This window comes from Pseudocercospora fijiensis (assembly GCF_000340215.1).
Source record: "Pseudocercospora fijiensis CIRAD86 unplaced genomic scaffold MYCFIscaffold_1, whole genome shotgun sequence".
NCBI classification, from domain to species: Eukaryota; Fungi; Ascomycota; class Dothideomycetes; order Mycosphaerellales; family Mycosphaerellaceae; genus Pseudocercospora; species Pseudocercospora fijiensis.
Window position 1 is genome coordinate 10469128 of NW_006921532.1, and position 16410 is coordinate 10485537.

Below are 16410 nucleotides of genomic sequence, written 5' to 3' on the forward strand. Positions count from 1 at the left end.
GGCAAGAACCACAAATAGGGTACATACAGTACAATGCTCAATGCTGGTTATAGGGTGTTTTAGCTACCCGAGTCCATGGCCTCTATTGCCTTGAGGGCATTTTGTAGACAAGCATCCACCATCAGATGCGCTATACGCCATCTGTCTTGACACCTCTTGTCCGGCTACCGATGTAGCGACTGTCGATGACCCCCGAGTATATCGTGTTCTATACACCCGCATTCTTTCGGTATTGCAAGGGGTTCGTGGGGAGGAGATTCGACGCGCGGTGTAAGGTCTTCTCTTCAGAATCGTGTTTGCTGTTGCGTGGCTACTCATAAGCTGATGAAATTGCCTTAATGACCGGCACGCCCGACAGCGGCCGCAAAGCGCATTTCGCACGCGGTTCCTGACGGATTATTATTGACGATGCTGAGATGATATAATACGGATATTAAAGGCAGCCGGCGAACCGAAGCAGCGCAGCTTTGTGATGAGATGAACCGCACGGCACACTCACTTCACTTCTTGGCGTAGACTAGCGGATCGTGCCCGAGACCCTTGCTCAACCTAAACTTCAACTAAACTTTGGGGTCGGGGTCTTCACGTTTCCTCCTTCCGCCATGCACCAAAATTCTGTACCGCAGCCTTCCGACTCGCCGTGACCGCTCAGATCAGCAACAGGACAGGCTCCGGGTTTTGTGAACTTCATACACCATTGTGGGTGCTGTGTCGTATGCCAACGTCAGCAGATCTGTACTGTACTGTACATACATTATTCTCACCGTGCGTGGGAATACCTACGTCAAGGTAGGTATATCTCCTCACTACTGTGTATGCCTTCTTACCCAATCTCATCCCCGAACAAATTGCTTGCGTTGCCTACTGCTTTGTATTGTACGTACATCAAATGTCTTGTGGACTACCAAGCAAAAAGAACCGCTTAGAAGCTGACGACCATGATCAACAACCCCTTCGGATCCTTTTAACAAACGGCCGCTTCCCCGTCTCCCTGGACTTAGCAAGACAATTCAAACATGCCGGCCACAAAGTCTACTGCGTCGACCCGCTCGGGTATCCGATTTGCAAGTTCTCCTTAGCATCTGTCGCCAGCGCCCAAGTTCCCGCACCGCACGATGATCCCCGAGGATATATCCGAGCGGTGAAAGAGATGGTCAGGCTATGGAAAATCCATCTGATAATTCCCATCCACGAAGAGATTTTCTACTTAGCGGACAGCGGTGAGCCTGATATCATCGCTCGTCTCTTCGCACCGCCTTTCCACCTCCTGCTACGCCTGCACCACAAGTTCGAATTCTCGAAGTTGACGCAGGATATCGGTATGGATGTGCCCGAAGCCCATCTCTGCACTAGTATAGACGACGTCCTTCAGGTCCCCATGGACCGCTACCCGCACGGCATTGCCCTGAAACCAGTCTTCGGCCGCGCCTCCACAGGAGTCCACCACATCCACCCCGGCCAATCCATCCCCGAAAACCTCCCAATCTCCCCATCCAACCCGCACATAGCGCAAGAATGGCTCGTCGGCGACCGCTACTGCTCCTACAGCATCGTACGCGGCGGCCAAGTCGAAGCAACCGGCTGCTACCCAGTCCTCGACACCCTCGACGGCTCGAGCTCCGTATTCTTCCAACAAAAATTCCACCCGCCCGTCTACGAATACATCCAACGCTTCATCTCCTCCCTCCCCCCCTTCTCCGGCCAAATCGCCTTCGACTTCATCGAAACCCGCGACGGCCTCTTCGCAATCGAATGCAACCCCCGCGCAACCTCTGGCCTCCACCTCTGGTCCCAAACCCCCTACCTCGCCCGCGCCATCACAGGAACCTTACCAAAAGAAGAAATCGAACGACCCATCCGCCCTCCTCGAAAAATGTTAGGACGAGAATCACATTTCCAAGTCGCGGCGGGGATGTTGATGTGGGAGCATAAAAACGCGTCGTTTAAAGTGTGGTTGAGTCATATGAGACGTTTGGTTTTTACGCGAGATGTGATTTGGAAGTTTCGGGATCCGATGCCGACCATTGCGCAGCCGTTTTTGTTGACGGAGTATTATCATGCGTGTCGGAAGCAGGGGGTGCAGTTGCCGGAGCTTTTTCAACAGCAGTTGATTTGGGAGCCGAAGGGGGAGGAGATGGAGAGGGTTAATGCGGTTTTGTTGGGGGGTGGTAAACTTGGTGGTGGAGGTGGGGAGGAGGAGATGTTGGGGGTGCTGGATGAGCCGCAGGTTGAAGAGGTGACGGTGGAGATGGAGGATATTGAAGGTTCGACTTTGGGACGTCCGTCGATTTGAGTCGCGATTTGAGGTTGGACTTTCGGGCGGACGGTCCGGTGGTTTTCTTTCGTGAGGAAGCATTGATTACTACTCTCTCGGGATGCCAAGCGTTCTGCTTTGCGTTTGGATTATGTGATACCCAGATCTCTCCTTAAAGTTGATGTACTGCAGCGACATTCCTCTTGAAAAGCACCAGTTTGCTAGTTGTTTTCGTGATGTACGAGCATATCATCAATGCTCACAAAAGCAATAACCGTGATCCTCAAACTCCTGCATCGTGCTGTCGACACCTTCCCGAAAAGCAAGATAAGAATCGGTGACGTTTTCAGAGTCGTGGTAGTACAAAGCAGAAGCACATATGCGCTCATTCAGCTGTCCCTCAATGTGCCATGAGCCACCATCGTAGGTCGGCTTCTCGTGGTTGAGATGGATATTTGCAAGCTTGACTATGACCTGAAGACCTTGCTCGTTGAAGACCTTTCGCCACCGATTTATTTTCTCTGCTATCCTTGCATCGGCAAGCGCAAGATCTTCCGTGCTCGGCAAGGCATAGTTAGGAACTCTGCCCTCGCCTTTCTTAGGCGTTTGAAGTACGCTTCGTGGCACTCGGTGTCGAGGTTGAAATGGCAAGGGTTCCGGAGTTGCTATTAGGCAATGATATCCACCGTAGCAATATTCTTTATTGCAGCCATAATCGCCTTCTGGACACTTGTTCTCTTCAGTCTCGATCCATGCGTCGCCGAACTCGCCATGTATGCGACTGCCCACTGAAAGTTGTGTAGAGAGGATGGTGTGCAACCACATTGGAACCGAAGCAGGCATTACATCTTCGATAGCACGGTACAGATCCTCATTGTCGTGTGGATGCAGATTGTTGATGTAACTGGTGATTTTGGCTCGGTTCTCGGCATCCAAGGCAACTTCGCACGGCAGCCATTGAAATTCGTCCGAGTATCGTCCAAACTGAGCGCCGTTAGATGCCTCCGGTATGATCTCACCTTCGCAAATCGTCGATGAACACTTCTCGAGGGGTACCCTTCCTCCCGGCAGAATGCGAGATGGTCCGTAGACGAGGGGGAAAAGTGAGGGGTGGACCAAGTCAAGCACTTTGCTAATGGGAGCTGAATGTCGAGCAGGCGGAGTGGTCGAAGAAGTGGAGTGAACGGGAAAGGGGAAGGCTTGGCGCTCCGGTCGCGTTCAGGCGTTCTTTCCCTACCATTCAGCGTTGTTTCCCTACCATTCAGTTGCTCCTACCACAAAAACACCTATGGACGTGGAGCAGTACAATTGCTCCCACATTCGTGCTTCTCATCAAGCTGGCTACATGTATGTCTTGGGCTGACTAAGCTGGGTGCGATGGTCTAGACTGGACTCACTATGTGCACCTCTGCAGCATCATGTTTGCAAGCTCTCAGTATCTCGATTGCTGCCAAGCTTCCACCACTATGATCGCCAATGACCTTAGGAACATCCGTAGAGCAGGCTGAAAGACTTTCGACACTCGCTTGTTTCCCGGTTTCGCGCTCAGTAGCCGCGACCTGGCACTTGCTCGGCTCCCGGTCTGGGCCGATCTTATACCTCCTGGCGCCTTCGTGCTTACTGTTCTTCAGATACATATAGCCGCCTGTCTCCCGTCCAGTGGACATCTCACATCGATCGACGAGACACCTCAAAGTGCGCAGAGGACGAAGTGTTCGGCAAGAAGCTCCACGGACCAGAAAAATATATGAGAGCTTGGCAGAATGCAGATGCAGAGGCAGATCTTTGCTGGCAATCACAGAGGCCCCCTGCTGTCCGGATGATGTATGCTGCTGGGGAACACTTTGGACCTGGCGCTGCCGTGTTCCAGTCTACGGTGCGGCGTTCAAGACACAATTCTGGCCAACGCCAAAAGTGCCGGCTGTGTCTCATGTATGCACCAACGATCAAGCGTCGATCCAAGCATAGATCATGGCTCCTACGCCGCTCGGGTCCTGCTGTACATCTCCTAACGCCATGCCATGGCTGTGCCTGTGTAAGTGGTGCTCTTGCTCGTCTGGGCAGAGTGCAGCGGTATGGCCGAGCGCCGTGGCTTGTAGGGAAGCGTCTTTATCGAACCTCAGCTACGCCATGTCCAGCCCTATGCTATGCAATGCAATGCAATGCACGGCACGCATGATACTTGTTTGTCGCACGTGGCAGAAACGTCGACGTTATTCGGATGCGGCTGTGTTGACATTTGGTAACAGCAACGTCCACTGCCACTGCCCAGACTCTCCAACTTCCTCCATGGAATGTGTCTATGGAGGCTCCGAAGGTGCCGTTCGCAAATTGCAGCTCTCCATGCGTTATGCACCATGCGCCATGCGTTGCTGCTCTCCGGCTCCGGCTTCACCGTCTTCACCGCATGCAGCATGGACGTTGCTGTGTCAGAGGAGCGCCTTCCGAATTGGCACGAACCGCTGAGCACGTTTTGTCATCAACCACGAAAGTGAGCCGACAATTTGGGCTTCTCGACAAGCACGCTCTCGAGACAGACACACTACATGCACACCACATCCAACACCTCACCACGGCCCTCAATGGCGATCATAGAACGACTTCGAGCCTTCCGCAGTTCGCTCGTCTTCATCACCTTGGTCATCTCCTTCTCCGTATACACAGATCAGTTCCTGTACGCCGCCATCGTCCCCGTCACGCCCTTCGCCCTCAAGGAGCATGGAAACATCTCTGAGCACCACACCCAGTTTTGGACCGCAATACTGCTGGCAGTCTTTGGCATCGGCTGCTTCTTGAGTTCGCGTACGTTGTCCTTGCCTTACCCGTTTCGATAGTAGCAAACAGCACTGCTGCTGGACTGTTGCTGACACTTCGCAGCACCTTGGGCCTGGTACACCGACCACAGCAGAAATCGGCAGATCCCGTTCATCATCGGCCTGCTCATACTCTTGGGCGCCACCGTCATGCTCTGGCTCGCACCGACAATACACGTTCAAGTCGCCGGTCGCCTTCTGCAAGGCGTCGCCAGTACCGTGGTGTGGACCACAGGTCTCGCCGTTCTCGTGGATACAGTGGGACAGGAACAAGTTGGAGGTCAGCATACTATGGTCTGCTTCTTACGATGACTGAAAAAGTCGCGTCGAGACGTATAATCATGAGGCATTCCTCCCCACAATCTGCACATGCTAATATCTTCCAGAATACGCCGGGTACATTAATATTGCACTCAACATGGGAAGTCTTACTGCTCCGCTACTGGGCGGCATCATGTTTGAACGTCGCGGCTATAATGCAGTCTTTGCACTCATCCTTGGTGTCATCGGCTTGGACATCGTCTTTAGACTTATCATGAAAGAGAGAAGCTCTTCTACCGCCAGCAATCACCGACCTATCGATCTCGAGAATCGCCGCAAGGGCCAAGCAAGTACCGTGGTCGATACCCAGGAAATCGCCGAAGACACCCTATCAACGGCATCCACCATCGTCTCATCAAGCGTAAACCCAAAGATACCAGCCATGATCCGCCTCCTTTTCTCCGTCCGCTTCATCGTCGCACTCTGGGGCATTCTAGTACTCGCCGCAGTCTTCTCAGGATTCGAGACCGTACTTCCACTTCACGTCAATAAAATCTTTGGCTGGGATTCTGAAGGTAGTGGTCTGATTTTTCTACCGCTCTCGCTGCCAGCGCTGCTTGGGCCCTCGATCGGCAAGATCACAGACAAATATGGAGGCCGCTGGTTCGTGGCTGGCGCCTTTGTGGCCCTATGCCCTTCCCTCGTTCTTATGCGACTGGTGAAGGACAACACACTCTCCCAGAAGGCCCTGCTAGTCATCCTCCTGGTCGTCGTCGGACTCTGCCTCACAATCATCCTAGAACCGCTCTTCGCCGAGACGGCCCTCCGCTCAGACCAATTGCGCAAGCAAGAAAGAGATGCCGGCATTGCGCGCACCGGATGCAGTCGAGGATACTATGGGCAAGCATACGGCTACTTCAACATGGCATGGTCCCTCGGTAATACCGTGGGACCATTGCTGTCTGGATTAGTGATAGATGCTGCCGGCTGGGAAATGGCTGTGTTGAGCTTGGGCTTGCTGTGTGGCGTCAGTGCTGTGCCAATTGTGTTGTGGACTGGAGGATACATCTTCTCCAAACGAGGATAAGGGTCCGAGCTGCTGGGGGCGGGCCCGGATGGCCCCCAAAAATTTGCATCTACGTGAGCTGAGGTAGCTCAAGAAGAATGAAATAGAAATTCCAAACGCTTCTCTCTCGTGCACAGCTTCGACGCCTCTCGGCTCGCAATCGGCGCTTGCTGCGTTAGAAGCTTCAACGGAGCTGAAAATTTCAAAAGCCAGGTGCTGGTCGCCGTCGAGCTGTGCCTGCTTCGTACTCCCGGACTTACCACTCCTTCCATGACACTCCGAAGACGAATACCGTGGATCGTATGTGCGAGAAGAGTATCCCGTTATCAGTGTCTACGGAGAGATGTGAGTGCTCACGCGAGAGATTTTGCTTCTTTTTTTTTCCAATGCATGCCCAGGACCGAACGTTTCAGGTGTCAATCGCTCGCTGTTGCAGGGACTGGAGGAGTAGAGGAGTGTGTGAAGTGAGCTTCTGCGTGGTGCAGGAAGCGGTAGGTGAGATCTAGACTGGTTCACTTGGATCAATAGGTTCTCATCCGGGTACTGTACGCTGCGCAAATCAGGTGTCATTGGGGTGAAAAGGGATCGGACTCACCGCGGCTATATGCTTCCCAATTCGAGGTCATTACCACGCACCAAGGATCCAAGACCGCTGGAGCTGAGGAACGAGAGCCGAGAGTGTTGTGGTTCAGTCAGGTGATATGCTGGTCAGCTGATACCATTAGCTAACCTGTGCTAAGAGGAAGGATATACAATAGGTATATTAACTATAGTCTCTGTAGCAGGCTCCTAATCCTTCTTTATACAGTTATATAGTTGTTAATCCGATAATTAGTTGCATCCCTAGTACGATTTACAATAGGTTATAAGCCCGGCGTATACGCTTACCTATCTAGTTCAACTACAAAAGAACTGTTTCCAGAGTCTACCAAACAGAGCTAGCTATCTAGACCTATTAGGTACCTAGTTAAAAGCTCTAGTTCGGACTAAAACCTAGTAAGTGTCCCTTATAAGCCCTACCTAGCACTATACTAAAAGGCAGCTAGGAACGATAGACACTAATTAGACAAAGATAGTAAAGGAGAATCAGGTTCTTAGGAAGGGGATCAACTTCTAAGACTAGAAGCTTATATTCTAGGCGGCCCTTCTAGAAAAGGACCTAGTTAGTATAGTATTCTATAGACTTGACTAGGCTAATAAAATAAAACTACCTCTAAAAAGCATGTTTATAAGGGACTCAGCCGATCAGTAGTATAGAGACATATTTAGGGACTAGAAAAAGAAGGATATCTAAGCCCTAGGCATACTTATTACTAGACTCGACCCTGCTCTTAGACTAGACTTCGGTAATATACCTAAGTTAGCTAAGGATATATACGACTACATTGAGGCTCTATATAAGCCTATTATAACCGTAGACATATTTGATACTATCAAACTCATTAGGTATATCAGGATGCCCCTTACTAATCCGAACACCTAGTAGTACTACGAATCTTTTCAGCAGTAGTTTAATAGATTCCAAATATCGATAGAACAATTTGCTAGCTTAGTTACAACAACAGAAGCGCCTATAAAGTTATTAGACATTAAGATGCCTAATATGCTTATTAGGATGCTATTTATTTAGGGCCTTTCTAGTTACGAATAGCTTAGATCCTAGAAGTATAACAACAAGCCTAAAGCTAAGGACTCCTCCCTTAAAGTAATAATAACGTCCCTAAGGAGAGAAAAGCCTCCTAGACAGTTATCTAGCGGCTTAAAGCTTGTTAGAGGGGCTATTAGCAATAATAACGACTAGTGCACTTAGTATAAGTATAAGCATACCAACGCTAAGTGCTATAAGCAATACCCTAATATAGTACTACCTAGTTAGGGAAAGAAAGACAAGAGCAAAGACAAAGACAAAGATAAAGGCAAGAAGGGTAAAGGCAAAGGAAAGGGCAAATCTAGTAGTGCTATTAACAATAACAAAGATGAATTAGACTCCTCCTCTAACTCGGAAGATAAGGGAGACTATTAGCTAGACGGCCTTAGTAGGGGCCTAATTGGGGGAGCTATTGCAAAGCCGGGACTAGCTATAGCAAGCTCTAAGAACCTAACAGCTAATACAAAAGTGTAGGATACAGGTACATTACTACATATTATAGGGAATAAGAGCTAGTTTAGCGATCTTAAGCACCTAACTAAGCCTGTTTAGTTCTCCTAAGTAGTAGGAAAATCAAGTGTATTACGATTAGGAACTGTTAATATCTTCCTAACCTATAAAGGAAAGAAAACCCCAATTACTCTAATAGACGTCCTCTACTCCCCGAACTTAGATTACAACCTAATCTTAGTAAAGCGTCTTTAGAAGAAATGTAGTATTTACTTAGATAGACCTTTAGGCACTTTGATACTTAAAGGCAAGCTAATTAGAAAGGTTGAGGAAGTATAAGGAGTACTTGCCCTTAAAGATACTAGAGTTAAAATGCTAGGCTCAGCTTTAAAACTAAACTTAGAATCGAGTTAGAAAGGGCAGCTATTAGCCCTAGCTATCGCTAGACTACGAGCGGACACATTAAGATGGTATTAGAGACTTAGCTACGTCGGCAACAAGATCCTAACAGCTACTAAGGAAGCTATTCTAGGCCTAGAAGAAGTTGATATATCTAAACTCGAGCACTATAAGACCTACAAGCTCTCGAGAGCTTAAAGAGTTATATTAAGAGAACATAGAACTAGACTAGAAAAAGCCCTTAACGAAGTCTATATTAACCTTGTTAGCGTACAACCATTTAATCTGTTTAGAAACAGGTATATTATAATCCTAACTAATGCTAAAACTAGGCTTAGGTAGGGTCTGTTACTTCGAAACAAAGACAAGGTAACAAGTAGTAATAAGCTAACCAACTAGATAACTAGAATCAAGAGGCAATATAACAAAATCCCTAAGATTATCTTTAGTAATAGCGGGGGAGAGTTTACTAACAACGATCTAGTATATTTTGTAGAGGAAGTTAGCATTAGATAGGATGTATCTATACTATATATACCGGAGCAGAATAGCATTACAGAGTCGTTAAACAAGACGATTCTGCTTAAGGCAAGAGCAATAATAATTGACTCTAGTCTACCAATGTACTACTAGTGCTTTATAGTAATGCATTCGATTTACCTAACTAATAGACTAGTAAACTTAAGAACTAAGGAAGTTCCACTTAAGGCTTTCGAATCAGACTTGAATATCGGCAGTACAGACATTAACCTATCTAAGACGAGACGATTTAGCTATAAGGCATTTAAATACCTCGAATCCGGAGTTAAACGACTTAACTCCTAGAAATTTGTACTAAGAGCTTTCGTTTACTAATTTATTAGATTCTAAGAAAATTCGTTAATAAACTATCTGCTTTAGAACCCGCACTAGAAGGATAGCGTATAGCAGCATAATATTAGATTCTCTCTATACGTTACCTTTAACGAGGACTTTGTCTATAAAGACAATTTCACTAAGCTTCTAAGTACCCTTTAAGCTTAGGGGGAGTATTTGAGACTAGCTATCCCTTAGGAGACTATTTAGGTACTTAAAACCTAGTCTAACCTTTCATTTAAGTTAGGAATCCTAGCACTATTCCCTAGTAATAACCAAACACCTTAGCACTCTTTAGAACCTTAGGGGGAGCTATTTAGAGGTAGCATCCCTTAGCCTTAGTAGGCTTATAATTAGGAAGATTAGGAAGACTCCCTTACAGCTTAGGGGGAGCAAGGTACACTTAAGTAAGGAACACTACCTTAGCTAACACCTATAGCTAATAAGCCAATACTCTAAAATTACTAACTAGAACTACTAGCTACCTAACAGGAAGCTGCTCCTAAGAAAAATTAGCATACTTAAGAAACAGATACTACTAAACTAGAAGACACCCTAATTACTCCCTTCTAAATCCCTAAGACTACTAGTAAGAGAAAGAGGGCTCCTAACCTACCTTAGCTAAACCCTCCTTAAGCCGAAGTACGACTTAGGTCTAGCAGAGCCGTAGCCAAGCATAACTATAGCAAGATCACTAAGATTGCTATAGCTACTGCTATAAAAGATGCTTAGAAGCCAGCTAACCTAACAACCCTAGCTAAAGCCCTAAAAAGGCCTAACTAGGATGAATAGAGAAAAGCCGTTATAAAAGAGATAAGGTCTCTTAAAAAGTCTAGTACAATCGAGTAGATTCTAGCCGAATCCCTACTAAAAGGCAGAACACCTTTAATAGGAAAATAGGTTTTTAAGATTAAATACCTACTAGACGGCTCTATTAACAAATACAAGGCAAGATAGATAGCTAGAGGCTTTATACAGAAGCAAGGTCTTAACTATATTAACACCTATGCTCCTATACTAAGAGCAGCTACTGCTAGACTTGTCCTTAAGCTTTTAGTAAGCAAAAACTAGAAGCGAAGACAGGTTGATATCGAGACTGCTTTCTTGAATCCCCCTCTAGATAAAGAGATTTTTATTAGACCCCTAGAAGGCGCGTACCTATTCAAGAAGCACCCTCTAAAGTAGATCATCCGTATTAGAAAAGGATTGTATAGCCTTAAGCAGGCTGCTAATCTCTAGCACTATAATGCTTTAGACACTCTTCGTTAACTTAGCCTAAGTAGGATAAAGAGTAACTGTTGCCTATAGCAAGGTAATAGTATTCTTGTCCTCCTTTATATAGATAACTTCTAAATCTTTAGAACCTCTAAGGTAAAGATCGATGCTCTAATTGAAGGTCTTCGTAAGAAGTATATAATCAAGATTGTTACGTCTAACCTGTTTCTAGGCCTTTATCTAAAGGAAGACAAGGAGGGAAACCTTACTATCTCCTAGATACATTATACTAAAGAGAAGCTTTAGAAGCATAGCTTGGACTAGTACAAGCTAATAAAGCATCTACTTAAGAAGCTTTACGAGCCTCTTACAACCCCCTATAACCGTTAGGACTACTAGCTGTTTAACACTATAATTGGTAAAATGCAGTTTCTAGCTAACTAGACTAGACTAAACATTAGCTACGCCGTTAACTACCTTGCTAGGTTCCTTTAGAATCCCGGACCTAAGTATGTTATAGCTACTAAACATCTCTAGAGGTACATTGCTAGCATAGTTGATAAAGGACTTATCTTTAGAAAGAAGAAAACTTTGGAATTTTAGGCATACTCTAATGCAGACTTTGCTAGTAACCCTTTATTATTAAGATCAACATTAGGCGCCCTTATGCTTCTTAACAATACTCTAATTATATAGAGATTACAGCTTTAGAAGGAAGTCGTGCTCTCTAGTACTAAAGCGGAGTATATTGCTTTAATAGAAGTATATAGAGAAATCTGCTAGCTCCGAAATTTGATAACTAAGCTTCAACTACTTACTAGGGAAGAAGTTAATAGGATTTATATCTAGGTGGACAACTAGTTAGCCATTTCCCTTATTAAGGACTATACAAATTCTAAGAGGTCGAGGTATATTTCCCTTAGGAACTACTACTATAGAGAACAGTATACCTAGGGAAAGATTAGTATCGAATTCGTTACTACTAACAAACAGCTGGCGGACTGTTTCACTAAGCCTAAATCTCTAAACAGAATTCTCTAATAATATAGCGTCTCTAGGACAAACTCCTAAGTTACTCCTTTAGAAAGAAAAATCTTATTTGTAGGATTAGAAAACAAGCTTTATACACTCATTGAATTTCATTCTAATTTCTAGAAACAGCCTAGCTGCACTATACAGTCTAAGCTGCAAAATTTCTTTTATAACAATATTGAGACTAAGCAGGAAGAAATACCTTAGCCCTTAAGAGTCGGAAACTCTCTAATACTATAAGGCTTTTACTAATCTAGACTGCCTAGCCTATTTCAAAATCGAAAACATACATTACAGCTCTCTATCTACTAGAAAAAACCGAATCTCCCTAATCAGCTACCTATCTTAGTATTACTGTCTTCGTAATTAGAGAAACCCCTCTAAGGACTACTAGAATTACGAGTCGAGCTAGGACTAGTAGACAACCTAGAACCTAGACTACGACTACGTCCCTAAGCAGTAGCCTAGGCATAAGCATTTGCCTGCTATAGCAGCAAATTTGCTACTACCTAGGCGCCCTAAGGAGTACTCTAATCGATGCTAGACGGGACTAGTACGTATAGACGACGCTGATTAGTGCCTGCTCTACTCCCCGGATTGCGAGGCGGTAGAGGCGCTATAGGCGTCTAACGATTCGTATTAGAGCGTAGCCGAGAGACGTAACCTAACAAAAGAATTAGTGTTTTTGCTTTAAAAAAAATATACAAGACTAGATTCAACTTACTAGAGAACTCGCATTAACTATAATAATTTAGGCTAGTACAGTTAGTACAAGCGCCCTTTAAGAAAGCGATATCCTAACCGTTAATTCGATAACTTAGAGTTATATACTCTAAGTACGGACCCTTTAACTGCTTGCAAGGACCGCACTGGCTGTTACTAGTATATACGCGTCTAGTAGCAGCCGTATATACAAGCGCGGTAGGCAAGTAGTTAACATTCGATTTTAAGCCTAAATTAAATGCCTTAGCCGCCTTACGCAGACGCGGAGGCACACTTAGAAACAGCCGAGCATTATCCTAGCTCGTAATAAAATACCTAACATCAACGTTACGTAGCTAAGGCGGAGTCTGCTCCGGACTAATATTGGTTAAGCACTAGATAATTCTCTAGAGAATCGCGATAGTTAACTAAACTTCCTTAAGGACTACGCCTAGTTAGTAAATTGTTAGAAAAGGGGAAACTCTAATAGCAATACTTACTAGTCTCTATAAGCTAGAGCTTATTATAACGCGAAGGGTGCCGATTCTTGTTTGGATTATTACTACCGCCGCCGCTACTACTACTACCTATACTACTCGCTATACTCCCTAGGCTAGGGTAAAGAATCATCGCTATAATAAAGTCTCGGCTAGCTATTAGACTTGAAAAGTTTTAGTAAGAATTTAAATTCTAGTAGAGGCTGCTAGTACTTAGGGGATTGCTAAAGAGTGGATTGTAAAAGTTCAAGTTGTCTAGTTAAGTTTAAGTGTCTTTTATAGGCGCCTGCTAACCCTGCAATTACGACTAAGGATATCACTCTAAAGCAAACTAATTAGCAAACAATATAACATAAGCACGTGCAAGTAGCATAGTATATAAAGCTATATATAAAGCAGATATAGTCTAATATCTAAAGGCAGTCAGAAAATGAAGTGAAGCTCTAAGCCTAGATTTAGAGTGTCTAATCTAAATAGCATATTATCTCTGCCTAAGGGGGAGTGTTGTAGTTTAGTTAGGTAATATGCTAGTCAGCTGATACTATTAGCTAACCTATACTAAGAGGAAGGATACACAATAGGTATATTAACTGCAGTCTCTATAGTAGGCTCCTAATCCTTCTTTGTATAGTTATATAGTTGTTAATCCGATGATTAGTTGCATCCCTAGCACGATTCACAATAGAGAGAGCGCTTACACGTTCGCCTACTGCTATAAGCATAGGACCGAAGCTCTCGAGGTGAAATTAGAATGCTGTGCTTGCCTCGTGTCCGGTAGTAGTCCGATTATCTCGCTGTATCTACGCTACTAGTTGTGCTTCGTATCTCAATTGCTATCCCTTAGACTCTCAGTCATGTTTTTTTTTCTTCTCGAGGCGCGTTACGCTCTTCGATGTTGAAATACGCTCTCGGTTATTACATTCCGTAATTGAATGAAGTCTCTGTTCTTGAAATGTCTAAGCTCTCTGAATTCTGGCAATAACTTATACAATGTAATGTCGTGTTGATGTCGTGCGTTCGTAGAAGAAAGATGAACTAAAGTGCCCCCCTACCTAAAGCTTAACATTACCTCACCTTAGTCTCCGCAACATTCAATTATATGAATAATTACATAAGCATATGAATGAGTAACAACGTCTTCATTCAATTAATTATGCTCCTTCTAGCTTATGCAACCGCGTAATAATCTCGTTATTCAATTAGTTAATTATATAAAGAATTTAGAGCCTATTAGGTAAAGTTAGTCCGCCTCGTTATTGTCCTCGATAACCCTATAGTATACACTAAGGGTTAAGAGCTACAGTGATCTATAGGTTAAGTAGACAGTGTAATACAATATCTAGCGGTATTCTATAGCTCCGAGATATATAGATCGCTATATATAGTAGTAGATAAGGCCTCTTCCGAGAAGCTAATTTCCGGCTTTATAGGTCTAGCTTTATACCTATACTACGAGGCATTCTTTCTCGACAACTATACCTCTAATAGCATAGTATAGCTTCCGGATCTCGAGAGGTTAGTATTATAAAGTATATTTATTAATCTAAGTATATAGAATAATAGTAGTGTAATAGAACCCTATCGTTCTCGAGGCTAGTCTAGCAAAGCCGATAAAGCAGGCTAATAGCTTATTAGAAGTGCTACAATACTAGGCTACTTCTAGTAGCAAAGATATAGCCGCGTAGGCTAAGAGGAAGGGGTTATATAAGCGCTAGTCCTTAAATAAGAGAATGTAGTATCTAAAGAAGAGGTATTATAAACTATATATTCGTATAAGCAAGAAGCCGTTAGACCTCCAATTCCGGATGTTTCTATACGGTTCAGATAATAGTAGAAGTCCGGAGGAAAGGCTAGAAATACTTAAAGCTACGCCTAAGATACATAGATTGATTTGGCCGTATAACTATCGATGCTAGCGCTATAAATAGTATAATACTAGGTTAGGTTGTCGATTATAAGGTAGCAGAAGCTATAGAAGTTAGTATAGAAGTTTAAGTTTAAAAATACAGCCGATTTTCCGACACGTGTAGAAAGAGTGTATATTAAGCTTTCCGTATATAGATATACGTAGATTAAGCGCGGTTTAAAGTAAATCTAATGTAGCTGTATATCTAAAATCTCCGCTTAAACCTCCGAATTCGTAACTCCTAACTAAAACACTACCATTTAACGTACACTATTATTTTTTATATACTATCTACGCATCTAGAAAATTTTTCAATATGCCTCCGAAGTTATTAGGAAAACGACCTGCTACGGTTTCCCCGGCGGACGGCGATATAGGGCCGTTACGAAAGAAAACACGTCTTTTATAAGGTACTCTTGCCTTTAGCTAATAAATACCTCTAGCAACCTAGACCTTATAGCTTCGCCCTATATAACAACTATAGCGACAGATACGAAGTACCGAGATAGTAGAAAACCCTATCGATCTATCGAGCGATAGCGAAAGCGGCGGAGACAACGAGACCGAGTCTACGACTATAACTTCTTCTGCTATAGAACGAGACGAAGGCAGCTTTATTATAGCTTCTTAACGCGTTAACTTTAATATAGTTTACGACCGCCTACTAGGCTAGTTTCGACTACGTATACGTACTAAACACTATATCGGTAAACGTATATTATAGGTATTTAAACACGGCATAGAGCTTGCAAAGTAGTATCTAAAGAAGCAGAAGTATAAGGGTCGTTTCTAGCTCTGTTAACAATGCTATCTTAACAACGCCGATAAATAGGTATAGAGCGTAGCTTCTATAGGTACTCCGGTAAGGTACTATATTGTCTACTACGGCTACGAACCTCTAAGTAAACGTAGAGCGAAGAAGATTATAGATAAACAAGACAACTATCCGAAGAATAATAGCTACGACTAGCTTCCGCTAGAGTACGCCGCTTAGTAGATTTAAGACTTTATAAACTAGATAGCAAGACGCGATATCTCCTTCGAAGACGCCGCTTCTAAAGAGCTATATAAGATAATATTAACTAGTAGTCTATTAGTTAAAGATCTCTTGCCTTGTCCGCGTACTATACGTAACTAGCTCTTCCGTACTTATAAGGAGCGTAAACCGGACGTAAAGGCTACTATTTAGAAGGCTGTCTCGAAGATTAGTATCTCCTTTAATATCTAGACAATACCTAATAATCTATCGTTGCTAGCTATTATAGTATACTAGATTGACGAGAATAGGCAACTTTAAGTCGCTCTTATCGCC

At 44.3% G+C, this 16410-nt stretch overlaps 3 protein-coding genes across 3 annotated transcripts; 2 read left to right on the top strand and 1 right to left on the bottom strand.

The window, feature by feature from the left end:
• Positions 1–130: 130 nt before the first annotated feature.
• MYCFIDRAFT_170909 (uncharacterized protein) lies at positions 131–837 on the bottom strand (the record flags this gene model as incomplete). The annotated part of the gene is made up of 8 exons (XM_007923875.1): positions 131–179; positions 217–282; positions 315–321; positions 350–411; positions 453–517; positions 567–647; positions 687–779; positions 808–837. 8 exons carry the CDS (start codon positions 835–837, stop codon positions 131–133), a joined length of 453 nt encoding a protein of 150 aa, XP_007922066.1.
• MYCFIDRAFT_210094 (uncharacterized protein) lies at positions 835–2939 on the top strand. The gene has a single exon (XM_007923876.1). The coding sequence runs from the start codon at positions 890–892 to the stop codon at positions 2291–2293; it is 1404 nt and encodes a 467-aa protein (XP_007922067.1). The 5' UTR covers positions 835–889; the 3' UTR covers positions 2294–2939.
• Positions 2940–4836: 1897 nt separating this feature from the next.
• MYCFIDRAFT_25340 (uncharacterized protein) lies at positions 4837–6415 on the top strand (the record flags this gene model as incomplete). Its single annotated transcript, XM_007921500.1, has 3 exons — positions 4837–5056; positions 5132–5347; positions 5454–6415. 3 exons carry the CDS (start codon positions 4837–4839, stop codon positions 6413–6415), a joined length of 1398 nt encoding a protein of 465 aa, XP_007919691.1.
• Between the last annotated feature and the right edge of the window lie 9995 nt (positions 6416–16410).

Excerpts from the sequence above, each read along its gene's own strand:
- MYCFIDRAFT_210094 (XM_007923876.1), top strand. The coding sequence starts at position 890 with ATGTCTTGTGGACTACCAAGCAAAAAGAACCGCTTAGAAGCTGACGAC.